This window comes from Brassica napus, chromosome A1 (assembly GCF_020379485.1).
Source record: "Brassica napus cultivar Da-Ae chromosome A1, Da-Ae, whole genome shotgun sequence".
In the NCBI taxonomy this organism is placed as follows: Eukaryota; Viridiplantae; Streptophyta; class Magnoliopsida; order Brassicales; family Brassicaceae; genus Brassica; species Brassica napus.
Genome location: NC_063434.1, coordinates 3,259,120 through 3,270,826, shown reverse-complemented (window position 1 = coordinate 3,270,826; position 11,707 = coordinate 3,259,120). Strand labels below are relative to the sequence as shown.

At 35.0% G+C, this 11,707-nt stretch overlaps 3 protein-coding genes across 3 annotated transcripts; 2 read left to right on the top strand and 1 right to left on the bottom strand.

The window, feature by feature from the left end:
• The first annotated feature begins 93 nt into the window (after nt 1-93).
• Nucleotides 94-2,489, top strand: LOC106354721 (proteasome subunit beta type-6). The gene is made up of 8 exons (XM_013794736.3): nt 94-328; nt 468-544; nt 904-959; nt 1,063-1,135; nt 1,636-1,747; nt 1,887-1,960; nt 2,033-2,107; nt 2,211-2,489. The coding sequence occupies exons 1-8, from the start codon at nt 226-228 to the stop codon at nt 2,340-2,342; spliced, it is 702 nt and encodes a 233-aa protein (XP_013650190.1). The 5' UTR covers nt 94-225; the 3' UTR covers nt 2,343-2,489.
• Nucleotides 2,490-2,724: 235 nt separating this feature from the next.
• Nucleotides 2,725-4,964, bottom strand: LOC106357387 (auxin-responsive protein SAUR72). Its single transcript, XM_048780636.1, has one exon. It carries the CDS (start codon nt 4,890-4,892, stop codon nt 4,326-4,328), a length of 567 nt encoding a protein of 188 aa, XP_048636593.1. The 5' UTR covers nt 4,893-4,964; the 3' UTR covers nt 2,725-4,325.
• A 5,489-nt stretch (nt 4,965-10,453) lies between these two features.
• BNAA01G05930D lies at nt 10,454-11,688 on the top strand. The gene is made up of 2 exons (XM_013797064.3): nt 10,454-10,728; nt 10,806-11,688. The coding sequence occupies exons 1-2, from the start codon at nt 10,561-10,563 to the stop codon at nt 11,358-11,360; spliced, it is 723 nt and encodes a 240-aa protein (XP_013652518.2). The 5' UTR covers nt 10,454-10,560; the 3' UTR covers nt 11,361-11,688.
• The last annotated feature ends 19 nt before the right edge of the window (nt 11,689-11,707 follow it).

The window sequence follows — 11,707 nt, the reverse complement described above, 5'->3', positions numbered from 1 at the left end:
GAACAGTTAGGGCTTGAACTTTTGCGCAAATAACGTTTCTGTCACGGCCCAGCCCAATAAAAAGCACCCAAAACAGAAAGAATCCGACCCGACTTGGGGATTAAGTCAGTTCTTCTTCCTTTTCTCATCAGTATTCAACTATTCATCACCGTAATCTGAGTTTTTTAGTCGCGAAACTCTCCTTAAGATTCTTTTCGTCTCACAGAAGTTTCGAATTATACAGCGATGGATCTCAATCTCGATGCGCCGCACTCAATGGGAACGACCATCATCGGCGTCACTTACAATGGAGGCGTCGTTCTCGGAGCCGACTCACGTACCAGCACCGGTTAGATTCCTCTTCTAGGGTTTATTCTGTTAATTGAGTTTGTCTTTAAGCTGAGCTTTCGTTCGATTGTTCTATTTGGGGAAAGTATTTTGAGAAAAGCTGATTAAATTGGGATCTGTTATTATTACTACTCGCGCAGGGATGTACGTGGCTAATCGGGCTTCAGACAAGATCACACAATTAACAGACAATGTCTACGTCTGCCGTTCTGGTTCGGTAATGTCTCGTTTTTAATGTGAAAACTTGCAATTTGGGTTTCGTTGATTTCCGCATGCTCTTATCGAAAGTTCTTTTTTTTTTTAATGAATGTTAAATTATATTCAAATTACAGATAAAACCTTTTTTTACAAGAACTGCAACATAGGAAAGCTAATGTCTGTCATGTAGCTAAGATAATAAACAAACAAAAAAAAAGAAGATGAAATTTGAGTAGAGATTGTATCAGTGTGATGCAAACGGAATGGTGATTGCATCCTTGAAACGGTTCCCTTCGCAGTGGGGGCACTGTGGAGAGTCTATTTCTGATTTGTTTATAGAAAGTTCTTTGCTTACTAGGTTTCTTGTTTCTTTTGCAGGCTGCTGATTCTCAGGTTGTATCGGACTATGTCCGCTACTTCCTTCACCAGCATACGTGAGTGTTTTACTCTTCCCTTTATTCGGCGTAATTAAATTATTGCTTGCTATCGTATGTATCTGGAGATGAGATCAATCGTTTGCTTATATATGGTTTGCAGAATCCAGCTCGGACAGCCTGCCACTGTAAAGGTCTCTGCTAACCTTATCAGGATGCTCGCATACAATAACAAGGTACACCAGTTTTGCTTTAAAGCTTGTTGTTTATTTAGTGGGAATATGTGGGTCTTGTTTTTACGAGGGTCGTTACTTGTAGGTTAAACATGCTCTACAGAATCACTGATTTGGAATTTGGAAGTGTGATTTTTGGGAAACATTGCAACTTGCTTATGTTTCATTGCTATATGGCTTTGTGGCAATAGAGAATTAGAGATTGATGTCACTTCTCCTAGCTAGCTAGCTTGCTAGTATACGAAGAATGAATATTGTAATAATTGTTCTTTACTCTGAAGAGTAAATAGTTCTAAATGGAAATGTAGAAAATAATGTTCTAAATGTTACTGTATCCAGTGGTCAAGAAGTATGTATTATATAGTATACATATATATATTCTACGATCTCAGTTTTCTGTATTAAGTCATATCTATCTATGTTGTTTAACAGTGTGTATAGTTATTCCTTGTTTTGATAATATGGATTTGGTTACTGAAGCATTGTATATCTTTGTTGGGCAGAACATGCTGCAAACTGGCCTCATAGTTGGTGGGTGGGATAAGTATGAAGGCGGAAAGATCTACGGGATTCCTCTCGGTGGAACTGTAGTTGAGCAACCGTTTGCTATTGGAGGTAAAATCTTAATCCTTCTGCGTCTTATGGCCTTTGGGTTTTGGCATAGATCTATTTGTTTAAGTTCTCTTTGCTATTTGCTTATACGTGACTTAGCTTTCCTGCTAATAACTAGTGGAATTGTGTGTGTTTGTGTTAGGCTCTGGCTCTAGTTACCTTTACGGGTTCTTTGATCAGGCGTGGAAAGAAAACATGACCAAAGAAGAAGCCGAGGTAAGGCGGTTCAGATCATTATATCTGCATCTGACAAACCCTCCATTCTGATCTTTGCTATTGCATTTGCAGCAACTTGTTGTGAAGGCGGTTTCACTCGCCATAGCCCGTGATGGAGCCAGTGGAGGTGTTGTACGGACTGTCATAGTAAGATATCCCTCTGGCCATCATAACTCTCTTAAGCTACGAATAATATAAAGTCTTCAACTGAACATAGTTAACAAACTTCTTTTGGTTTATTTTTGAACAGATAAACTCAGAGGGAGTGACAAGAAACTTCTACCCTGGGGATAAGTTGCAGCTTTGGCACGAGGAGTTGGAGCCCCAAAACTCCTTGTTAGACATCCTGAACGCTGCTGGTCCTGAACCAATGGCCATGTGATGCAAACAACTATCGCTCTATTACTCTGTTCAACAAACCTTTTAAATGTTTCGTTACATTTACCAGTGTCCTACTCTAAACGATGTTTACTTATGGTTTTAATTCCTCTGTGCTCAAACTCGGTTAGTAGAAATTTTCCATCTTTCAGCTTCTTGTGCATATATCTTAGATCGTTTTGTCATTTGTGGGTTCAGTTGACTAATGATTTGTGGCCCATAATAGTCCATAATAGACCCAATCTAGGCCCATTGTGGCCGGGTTGTAAAGAAAAACGCAAATGGCCACGTAAATAGTAATAACTGCTCTGTAACCAGTTCGTTAGTTCTCGACTCTGTTGTACTGATGTACATGTTCTTTTTTGCGCAACGATGTACTTGTTCATGTGATCTGTTTAGCTGGCTTTTGCTCAAATAAGTATCTTTACTGTCTGTAATGATTAGTGCCTTGAGTGAACAACCAAGACTTTCTTTTGTTTCTCTTATTGTCTTTTAGTTCATAACTTTTGATACCAATCTTCATAAAGCAGTAAACTATATGAGTCACGGACGTACGATCACCACGATCTTTTTAAAGATTTTCTAGGATAATGGTTTTGTTCATGTTAAATTTCTTGCTGGATCCTGCTGTCTAGTGTCGTATATGGAACCTGCTCATATAGTCAATATTACAATTAGTATCCTCGAGATCAGGTGCAGGAGATCATGACACATGTGTTATTATGTGATTGCGTATGATGATGGGTGTTAAGTCTCAGGGTACATATGTCATGTGACCTTTCCGTTTTATCAGATCTCACTGCTTTAAGCATTGACTTTGACCATGAGAGAGAACATATCATTCCCTAAATACTCATCCTTTTTTTGTGAATCTTGATTGATTTTGGGAGGATACCAAGATCATTCCTTTGGATTTTGCCGTACTCTGTTAGGGATAAATCGCTTAATTGCATGTGGTTTCAATAATGAAGGGTGCTTAATTTAGAGAAAATGTTGCATGTGATGCTGTGACTCTGTTATTCTATTCACTAATTAAGATACTTATTGTAGCATTAGGTTTGGTTGTAAAAAGCATAGGATACTGTACATTTTCTAATCTAGATAATTTTAACAAGTCTCCACTTGATGATTAAAAAGTACAATGGCGTAGGTACTCTTTTATCTTCTTTTCACACTAATATAACTGATGTTAGTTACTCCATTAGTTTATGTTAAACCTCTGATTACTTGGCATAACTGCAACATCAATACACATGGGGTAGTTTCCGGTAAAATGAACAGATGATGCGTAGTTAGAAACATTTTGTCTTTTTGTATCAAGGTCTCCTAAGCCTAACCATGTGACCAAAAACTGCCATATGAATAACACGGTGTTGGAGTGTAACTTAAGCGGATATGGACTTTTGGGATGCCCAAATATGCTCTAGTCACTGGAGCATGCTTACTATTGCACCACCACTTCCTGTGCTGATGTGAGTTTGATTTCTAGGACAAATACAGATGTTGAGAAAGAAACTAAACCATGTATATGTTTGTGATTATTCATTCACTCTTACACTACCTATGTGATACATTCTCCTTCACGTTCATTTGTACGGTGTTGTCCTCTTAGATGAAGGATTAACTTTTATGATATATCAAAATAACATAGATCTAGAATTTGCATAGAATGGAAGATACATGAACATGATGAAAGAAGGAGGTCGTATTGTGAAATTGCTTTGAATGCATCTACTGATGAACAAGAAGGTTTAACCTTTACTTTCTTGATTCACTTTATGAAAGAAAAAAAAAAGAGAACATTTCATGTTTTAAAATTTTTCAATCATCCGTTTATACATTTCATTATTCAAAAATCTCGTCTCTCATTCTTTGAAGTTGCAGAGTACACAAGTTCAAATCCCCAAGTGAAAAAGTTGGAACATGGGGAAGAGGAAGAAGAATGGTTCAAAGCAATCAACAAGCAAATCAAAACAAACAAAAAAAGTTATCTGCACATTGGACTGTGAGGTTGGTGAGATGGAGTCCTAGGGATATCCGAAGGATGGCGGTAACTTATGACTTCCTCAGTCGTTGCATTGAACCTGCACTCCTGTGTGGTCAAGTACACATCAGCCTTGTTGTCCTCCATTATCTTCAAAATGCTCTCGAACACAGCAACTTCACAAGGAATCTTCAACACACCAGCTTGTTGAAACCCAAACTCTTCTTCTGCTTCACGCAACAGGGCGTGGAAAGCTTGGTGGCTAAGGTAGTCCATTGGTATCTTGTATCTCTTCTCCTCCTTCCCCACCGAGACAGCTAAGTAGCCTTTAGGAACAGCTGTTACATCAGTGAAGGATAGTGTCCTCTTCAGAAACTTGATGCCCTTACTTGCACTTCCACTTCCTGTTCTGTTGAGTTTATTGTTGTTTTCTTCATCGTCGATCTTGTTGCTGGCTTGTTTTGATGCATGAGCTGCTTTACGCCATTTCTTGAGAATCTGTTGGAGCTTTACGATCTCTCTGATTTTGTTTGACTTCTTGGCTTCCATTGCGGAATCAGAAGAAGACATTGTTCTGTTTTTTTTTTTGTGTTTGATTATCTATGTGTTGTGTAATGATGGAGACATGGTGGGTTTAGGAGGTTAGGGGAGATATATAGAGGTGGTGATGACATTTGGGAATCTTGTTTGATTATTTTATAAAATTCATTTTAAAATAAATTATTTGGCTAATCATATGCTTTTAGGTTTCTTAATGCACCCAACTTGGAAAACCTCGAGTTGGGTTATCACTCTTGTAGTTTGACTTTCTCTAACTTAAATTGTAATTAAAACCATGTTTGTTTATGCTTTTAGAATGAGAATTCTCAAATCCACAATTAGTAAACACTTTTGTAATTGATACACCATGAAATGTAATTTTCAAAAATTAGATTTATGTCAGAGTGTTGTAATTTATAAAGTTAGTATAAAATAGATATCAAAAGCCATGATATAATATTCCTTTTTAAACAACTAAAGAAATAAATTTATTTTTACCAAACAATGCCCCGGTAAAATATTAAAATGTATTTTTCCATTAATATGCGAAAGGCCTGAATGATTTCAAACTCAGGTTTGAAAAATAAATGTAAATTGTGATATCCAAGAGCTTTATACTATACTGTTGTTATTAAGTATTAACTACGTATTATTGTGATGGGCTGGTATTGGCAATGTTGTGGGGTGAGAAAAAAAAGAACATGAAACATGGGGAGGGCTTCAGTTTCCAAAGCAGATGACTTCTTTAACGACGGAGTTCAGTTAGTTGTTCAAAAAAGAAAACAACAGATCAGTTCATGTGAATCTAACAATTGGATCTCTTCCTCTTCCTCATTATTTTCCTTTTGCATATATATGAATACTCAAATGTACTTTACTTTTTTTTACTAATTACAAGCTTTATCACTAACGACAAACAGAAAAGGAGTTTACAGAATTTATTGTTCTTACAGATGCATCCTCAGAAGTCCAATTCAAACATGGAGGAGAGTGTCGGTAAAAGACTTCTATTTCCACGTCGTGTCGGTAAAAGACTTCTATTTCCACGTCACTGTTCATGCGGTTTCGGGTTTCAACTCCACTTCCTCATGTGAGCTTCTTTTTTACTTTTCTTATTTTATTTATCCAGATCTGATCATTTCTAAATCTAGTGACCCAAGTAAAATTTATAAGTATATACAACACATCAAATAAATAACATTTTAAAATATATACAAATGCAAATAATGATTGGTTTCAACGACTAAATCATATGTTCCAAATGGTACAATTATTTAATTTATTATCATACCAACGACAAAAGGTCGGTTTAATAGTACGTGAAATAAATAATAAAATGTTGACGCCGATTTAATAAAATAAGATACTTATCTTTAATGCATTATTCAATATTATAGCCTTCAAATTTTCAGACTGGCGATGGTTTGCATGTGCTGGTGATGAACTAGCGGGCAAGCAATGAATCTATCAGCATCGATTACGCAAAAAGCATAATAATTTTTTTTATAAAGTTTAAATAATATTGGTTTATCAGAATTTTAGAGCGGACTTTTTAATAATGAATTTAAATAATTGGAAATAACGTTAAAACTTATAATTCGTCTAACTTTATAATACACATAAAATATATGATTTATAGGTAATATGATTTTTCCATCCGGTCTCACATTCGTTTAAATGAACTATTATTCTAGCATTTTAAACCAGGAAAAATAACTTACAAACAAAAAGTCTCCACTTTTGCCAATAATGCAAAAATTCGAAGTTCTCAAAACCACGAGCACCCATAGCTTACAAACTAACTAGAAGAGATATGGTAAGTGTGGTAACAAGTTGAAACATATAGTAAGCATAAATAGTTGATGAATAATTCAACTCACTATAGTTTCTGACAATTCAAGCCTAAAACTTGTTATATATATTTGTTATCTGTTGCATATGAGACTATCATAAAAAAATCATGTATGTATCAGATAAAAAACAACCGGTGGGTCAACTACTAGAGAAAGCCGTGTCCACCGGTTTTGTTTACCAATTTGATCCCCGTCGTAACTGCTATCCACGAGACCAATCAGAGGCCACCAACCCACCATTTACTTTTATATTATTAAACAATCAATCTCTCTAATGATTCATTTACGTAGTAGCCCGTACAACATGGCCTGTATAACACAATTCACGTTAATTTGTTTAGCACGTATTAGTAGATGTACTCTTGATTATCTATACAAACAGTTTAGTTTGCTCTAAATTCAAATGGTTGATTACTTTTTTTGTCTTTATAGGAAAACATTCACAATGTTTTGTTTGAGGTTAGTAGGTTTGATACATTTCCCTCCGTGCATTCTTCATTAGTTAGTTCTTTATATATATTTAATGGAAATTTTGAGTTTAAGTTGTAAAGCTGGTACTAACCACCATGCATGAAGAAACAAACATGTATGATTGAGCCCCTATGATGATTGAGAAAATGTAATTTAAACAAGCTGGCTTTATTCCCTGATCTTTCTACGTGCCATGAAGCAATAATGATTTTCATGATTGTAATTTTGTGTTAGATGATTAATAGAAAATAGTATATAAAATCTATTTATTATATGATACAGATTCCAATTTCCGATCTGTGTTAATCTGATCCTGCATTTGCTTTTGCTTGATCTGATTGCCAATGTCCCCAAGATTTGATTTGCTGTTTTACAAAATGGATATATATGTGTGAGTGGCTAGAATTTTTAGAAATCATTTTTAGTTTACTATGTTTTTTTAGATTCTACCAATTCTGTTATTGTCTACTAGATATGTCAATATTTTTTTTTCATATGATAATATTCATTACCAGGTGAAATATAAAGTTTGATACAAAAACTGGTGGATAACATGAAATCACCAAGAACAAGAATCGAAAGACATGCCAACTAAAACCCATAACGGGAAACTTACGACCATAACATAAGCAAGACATAGAACCTGAAATCAGCAACTAAAAGTTTAAAACACAACAAACTAAACCGTCTACACAAACCATAAGATAATTCAGTCGATAGATTTCCTAAATAACAGAAATCAGTGAACTAGATAAGACAGTATATTGAATGGCTAAAAACTATGATTCTTTTATAGAAAATCTAGAAGGTGTTTTTTTGTCACATCAAGATTATTCACTTTTCAATAAATATAAAAAAAAAACTAGAAGTCTTCAAAAAAGAAAAAAGAAAAAAGCCAAACACTAAAAATCCAACCAAGTGAATATGGTCGGATGATACGGCAGACTTGGAAATGTGTTAAGGATTCCGAATTTAAACCTACAATCTAGATTATTTATTTATGTGGCCAGGGCGGGTTTACGCCATTTGATAGTATTACCGAGCGCTGCGCCCGGTTTATGGGAAATAGTCAGGCCCATGGATCTTGAACACCTCCTCGTTGTTTAGAGAAAAAAATCTAAAAATCTGAAAATCCAAAAACTCATATTTATCAATTATCAATTCAGTGCTCGAGAATTTATTTGGTGGTCAATAGTCGATCAGATGTGCCGATACCAATAATCCACTCTAAACAATAAGGCCTTGAAGGTTAAATCAAGCAAATCATAATATCTCATTGATATTGAAAAAGCATGTACGCCTAATTTCACAATTCTCAAGCCCAAAATCATCTTGTAGTTTATATTGGGCTAAGAGTATTTTGAGATCAAGACACATATTTCTAGTAAAAATTGTTGAAGTAGCTCAAGTCAAATGGTACTAAATCAAGCTTCCAAAAGAAATGATCAAATATGTCATTGTGATAGCACACGAAGTATGAATCCAGCAATAAGTAGTCGACCTTAACACCGTAACAGAATTATCTTTTATCAGCAAACGTCTTTCATCTTTCTTAGAGTGACGTTGTTTGTCTTCGCAGGTGAACCAAGTTTCTAACTATTGACCAAAGTTTCTAAATTAAAAATGGTAGAACGATATCAGATTGTCTTTTGTTTTATTGTCCTTTATCTTCTTTTTTTTTTGGTTCAAATATGTTATCCTATTTCTTATGATAAGTAAAAGATAATAATCACTTTCTAAATATTAGTTGCCCAATAAATTACATTGTTACTCATTACTCGACAGCATTACTTTAAAATATGGCTTCCAGAAATGGAGAGCATATTTGTTTCTTACATATGTGGGAAACATGATTCGAACATCAACGCATACACATATTGTCGGATCTATGGCGGATGACTAAGCTAAATAACACTGACATTGAAATTTGAAAGTCATAATACTCATTATCATTGAGTCGATCTCCAAGCATCACAAAAAAAAACTATATACTAGTAAACTAAGTTACTAGCTTGTATTTGTCTAAAGTGTATGGAAATTTAAGGGCCGATATCAAAATTCTATGTATGATAATATAATGCTCGATATTTAACAATTTCTAAATTATTAAAGAACTCAAGATACTGGTCAATGACTGATCATTCTACTTTTTGAGTTTCCTTTGGTGCTAACTAATAAGAATCTTAGCTTACAAAAAAAAAAAAAAAAAAAACTAATAAGAATCTTAAGAAGGAGCACTATAAATTAAGTCCGAATCAGAGGACTGAAAATACGAACCAAGCCGCACTTCCCGTCCAAGAACGTTGGACCAGAGCTTAATTATATTTTTGACATTTTAAAGATTGTAGAAGTTTTGGTTACTGGTATGCATGACATATTTTACATAGTCAAACGTCCGACCCAAAATATTTAATTTTTTTTTTTTTTTTTTTTTTTTGAGAAAGGGCTTAAAATATTTAAATTCTTAAACACTTTGGGTCACATGTCTTGATATCCAACATATATGCTCCAATAATCCACACATCGTCTCTGAAATATATATTCAGCATACAACCAGTATTATAAGTCGGACTAAACTACATGCATGATAATGCCCGATTATGGATGTATATCATATGTCACCAAGAGCCAATGTGGTTCTAAATTGGTCTTAATGGGTGTTCTTAATTAGTATGCATATCCCTCCACTCTCCATAATGAGCTTTCAAAAAAGATTGATATGAGAATTCTGAATGTATAGTTAGTTCAACGTGTTGGAAGATAAAAGGAGTAGGTAAAATTAACACACAAAGACCAAAGAAATAAGTCATGAAAAAGTTTGAAATGGTTAAAGGTCGGCCTCATGTCTTATCTTATCTCATATGATATGGTCCTCGTCAGATTTCACTCATTTTTATCTTTGAGAAACCATTATGTATACTAGCTAATTATCGGGTTGCCAATGTTCTCAATTTATAAATCAAAACTTTGATGGTCTTAATGTACAATTAAATAAGATAATACAGGCCTTATTCAAAAACTATGACTAAAAAGAAGAGTGGAAAAGAGATTTAAAAGATATAAATCAAAAGCGTGAAGAATTATAAAACATTATGATGGCCTCCAACTAGATATCTTGACAAAAAAAAAAGAGAGAGAGATCACTATGGAAACTATAACAATGGCGAACAAAAGGACAACATGCGACGTGCACCATTTTTTTTTGACGTGCTCAATTTTATTTTGGTATTCATACTTCTTTTTTTTTCTTATAAAATAGGTTCTTTTCTACTTCAAAGTACCTTCCAATAAGGCAATAAGTCGTCACACATAGAGAGGCGTTACAAAACACACACAACAGAAATATTGGGCTTTGATAAGTTTTTGAACTAGTAATGGAGTGGAAAGAAGGTTACTTAGATGTGATCTTAGTGCCGCTAGGGCTAATGGCATATGCAGCTTACCATGTTTACTTATGGCACAAGTTACGTACACAGCCTCTCACCACCGTCATCGGCACTAACGCTAGAGCTCGCCGTTTTTGGGTCGCTTCCATCATCAAGGTAATCCTCGACCTCTTTAATACATATACACACATATATAAACTCATAAGTATGTTGTATGTATTTGAACTAATCAGGACAACGAAAAAAAGAACATATTGGCCGTTCAAACGCTAAGAAACTGTATAATGGGATCGACTTTAATGGCCACAACATCAATCCTCCTATGCGCGGGTCTAGCTGCGGTTATAAGCAGCACGTATGCGGTAAAGAAGCCTCTAAGCGACGCCATTTACGGAGCTCACGGGGAGTTCATGGTGGCTCTTAAGTATGTCACAATCCTCATCTTCTTCCTCTTCTCTTTCTTTTCTCACTCTCTCTCGATCCGATTCATCAACCAAGTCAATATCCTCATCAACACTCCCTTTCCTCCGGAGGATTTGGAGGAGATGATGATGATGATAACGCCGGAGGAGTACGTGGCGGAGTTGCTAGAGAGAGGGTTTGTTTTGAATACGGTGGGGAATCGGTTGTTCTATGCGGCGTTGCCTTTAATGCTTTGGATATTCGGACCGGTGCTTGTGTTCTTGTGTTCGGTCATGATGGTTCCTCTTCTTTATAATCTTGATTTTTTCTTCTTCGACAAAGAAAGAAGAAAAATCGATAGAAAATCTAGTTTTGGATCTGCGTAGAATCATGTTGATAAGCAATATACATTATACTTGCATGCAGATTTCGAAAATTATTTAGGTTTCGGTTTAAGATCTTTTGGTTCAAGTAAATTTCTAATTATATAATGCGTGATAGTATTAATTATCATATAGTATTGATTAGGGTTTGTTGATGAAAGAGTATAATGAGTATGTACATCCCTACATGAGAACTTAAAGATTAAGTTGTAGTAGGTGTCTTGTGTAATGTGTCACGTTTCGGTTTGTTGAGATTTGACGCTATAATTGGCATTTCCATGTGGGTAACTTTATAACTTATATACACGTATGAAGATATCTATGTGCGTTATTTACTTTTGTAAATCATG

Bases quoted from the DNA above. Each gene is read 5' to 3' on its own strand.
- LOC106354721 (XM_013794736.3), top strand. From the start codon at position 226: ATGGATCTCAATCTCGATGCGCCGCACTCAATGGGAACGACCATCATC. The intron at 960-1,062 runs GTGAGTGTTTTA...TATGGTTTGCAG, and splicing joins TACTTCCTTCACCAGCATAC to AATCCAGCTCGGACAGCCTG. The intron at 1,136-1,635 runs GTACACCAGTTT...TTTGTTGGGCAG, and splicing joins TGCTCGCATACAATAACAAG to AACATGCTGCAAACTGGCCT.
- BNAA01G05930D (XM_013797064.3), top strand. From the start codon at position 10,561: ATGGAGTGGAAAGAAGGTTACTTAGATGTGATCTTAGTGCCGCTAGGG. The intron at 10,729-10,805 runs GTAATCCTCGAC...TGAACTAATCAG, and splicing joins GGGTCGCTTCCATCATCAAG to GACAACGAAAAAAAGAACAT.
- LOC106357387 (XM_048780636.1), bottom strand. From the start codon at position 4,892: ATGTCTTCTTCTGATTCCGCAATGGAAGCCAAGAAGTCAAACAAAATC.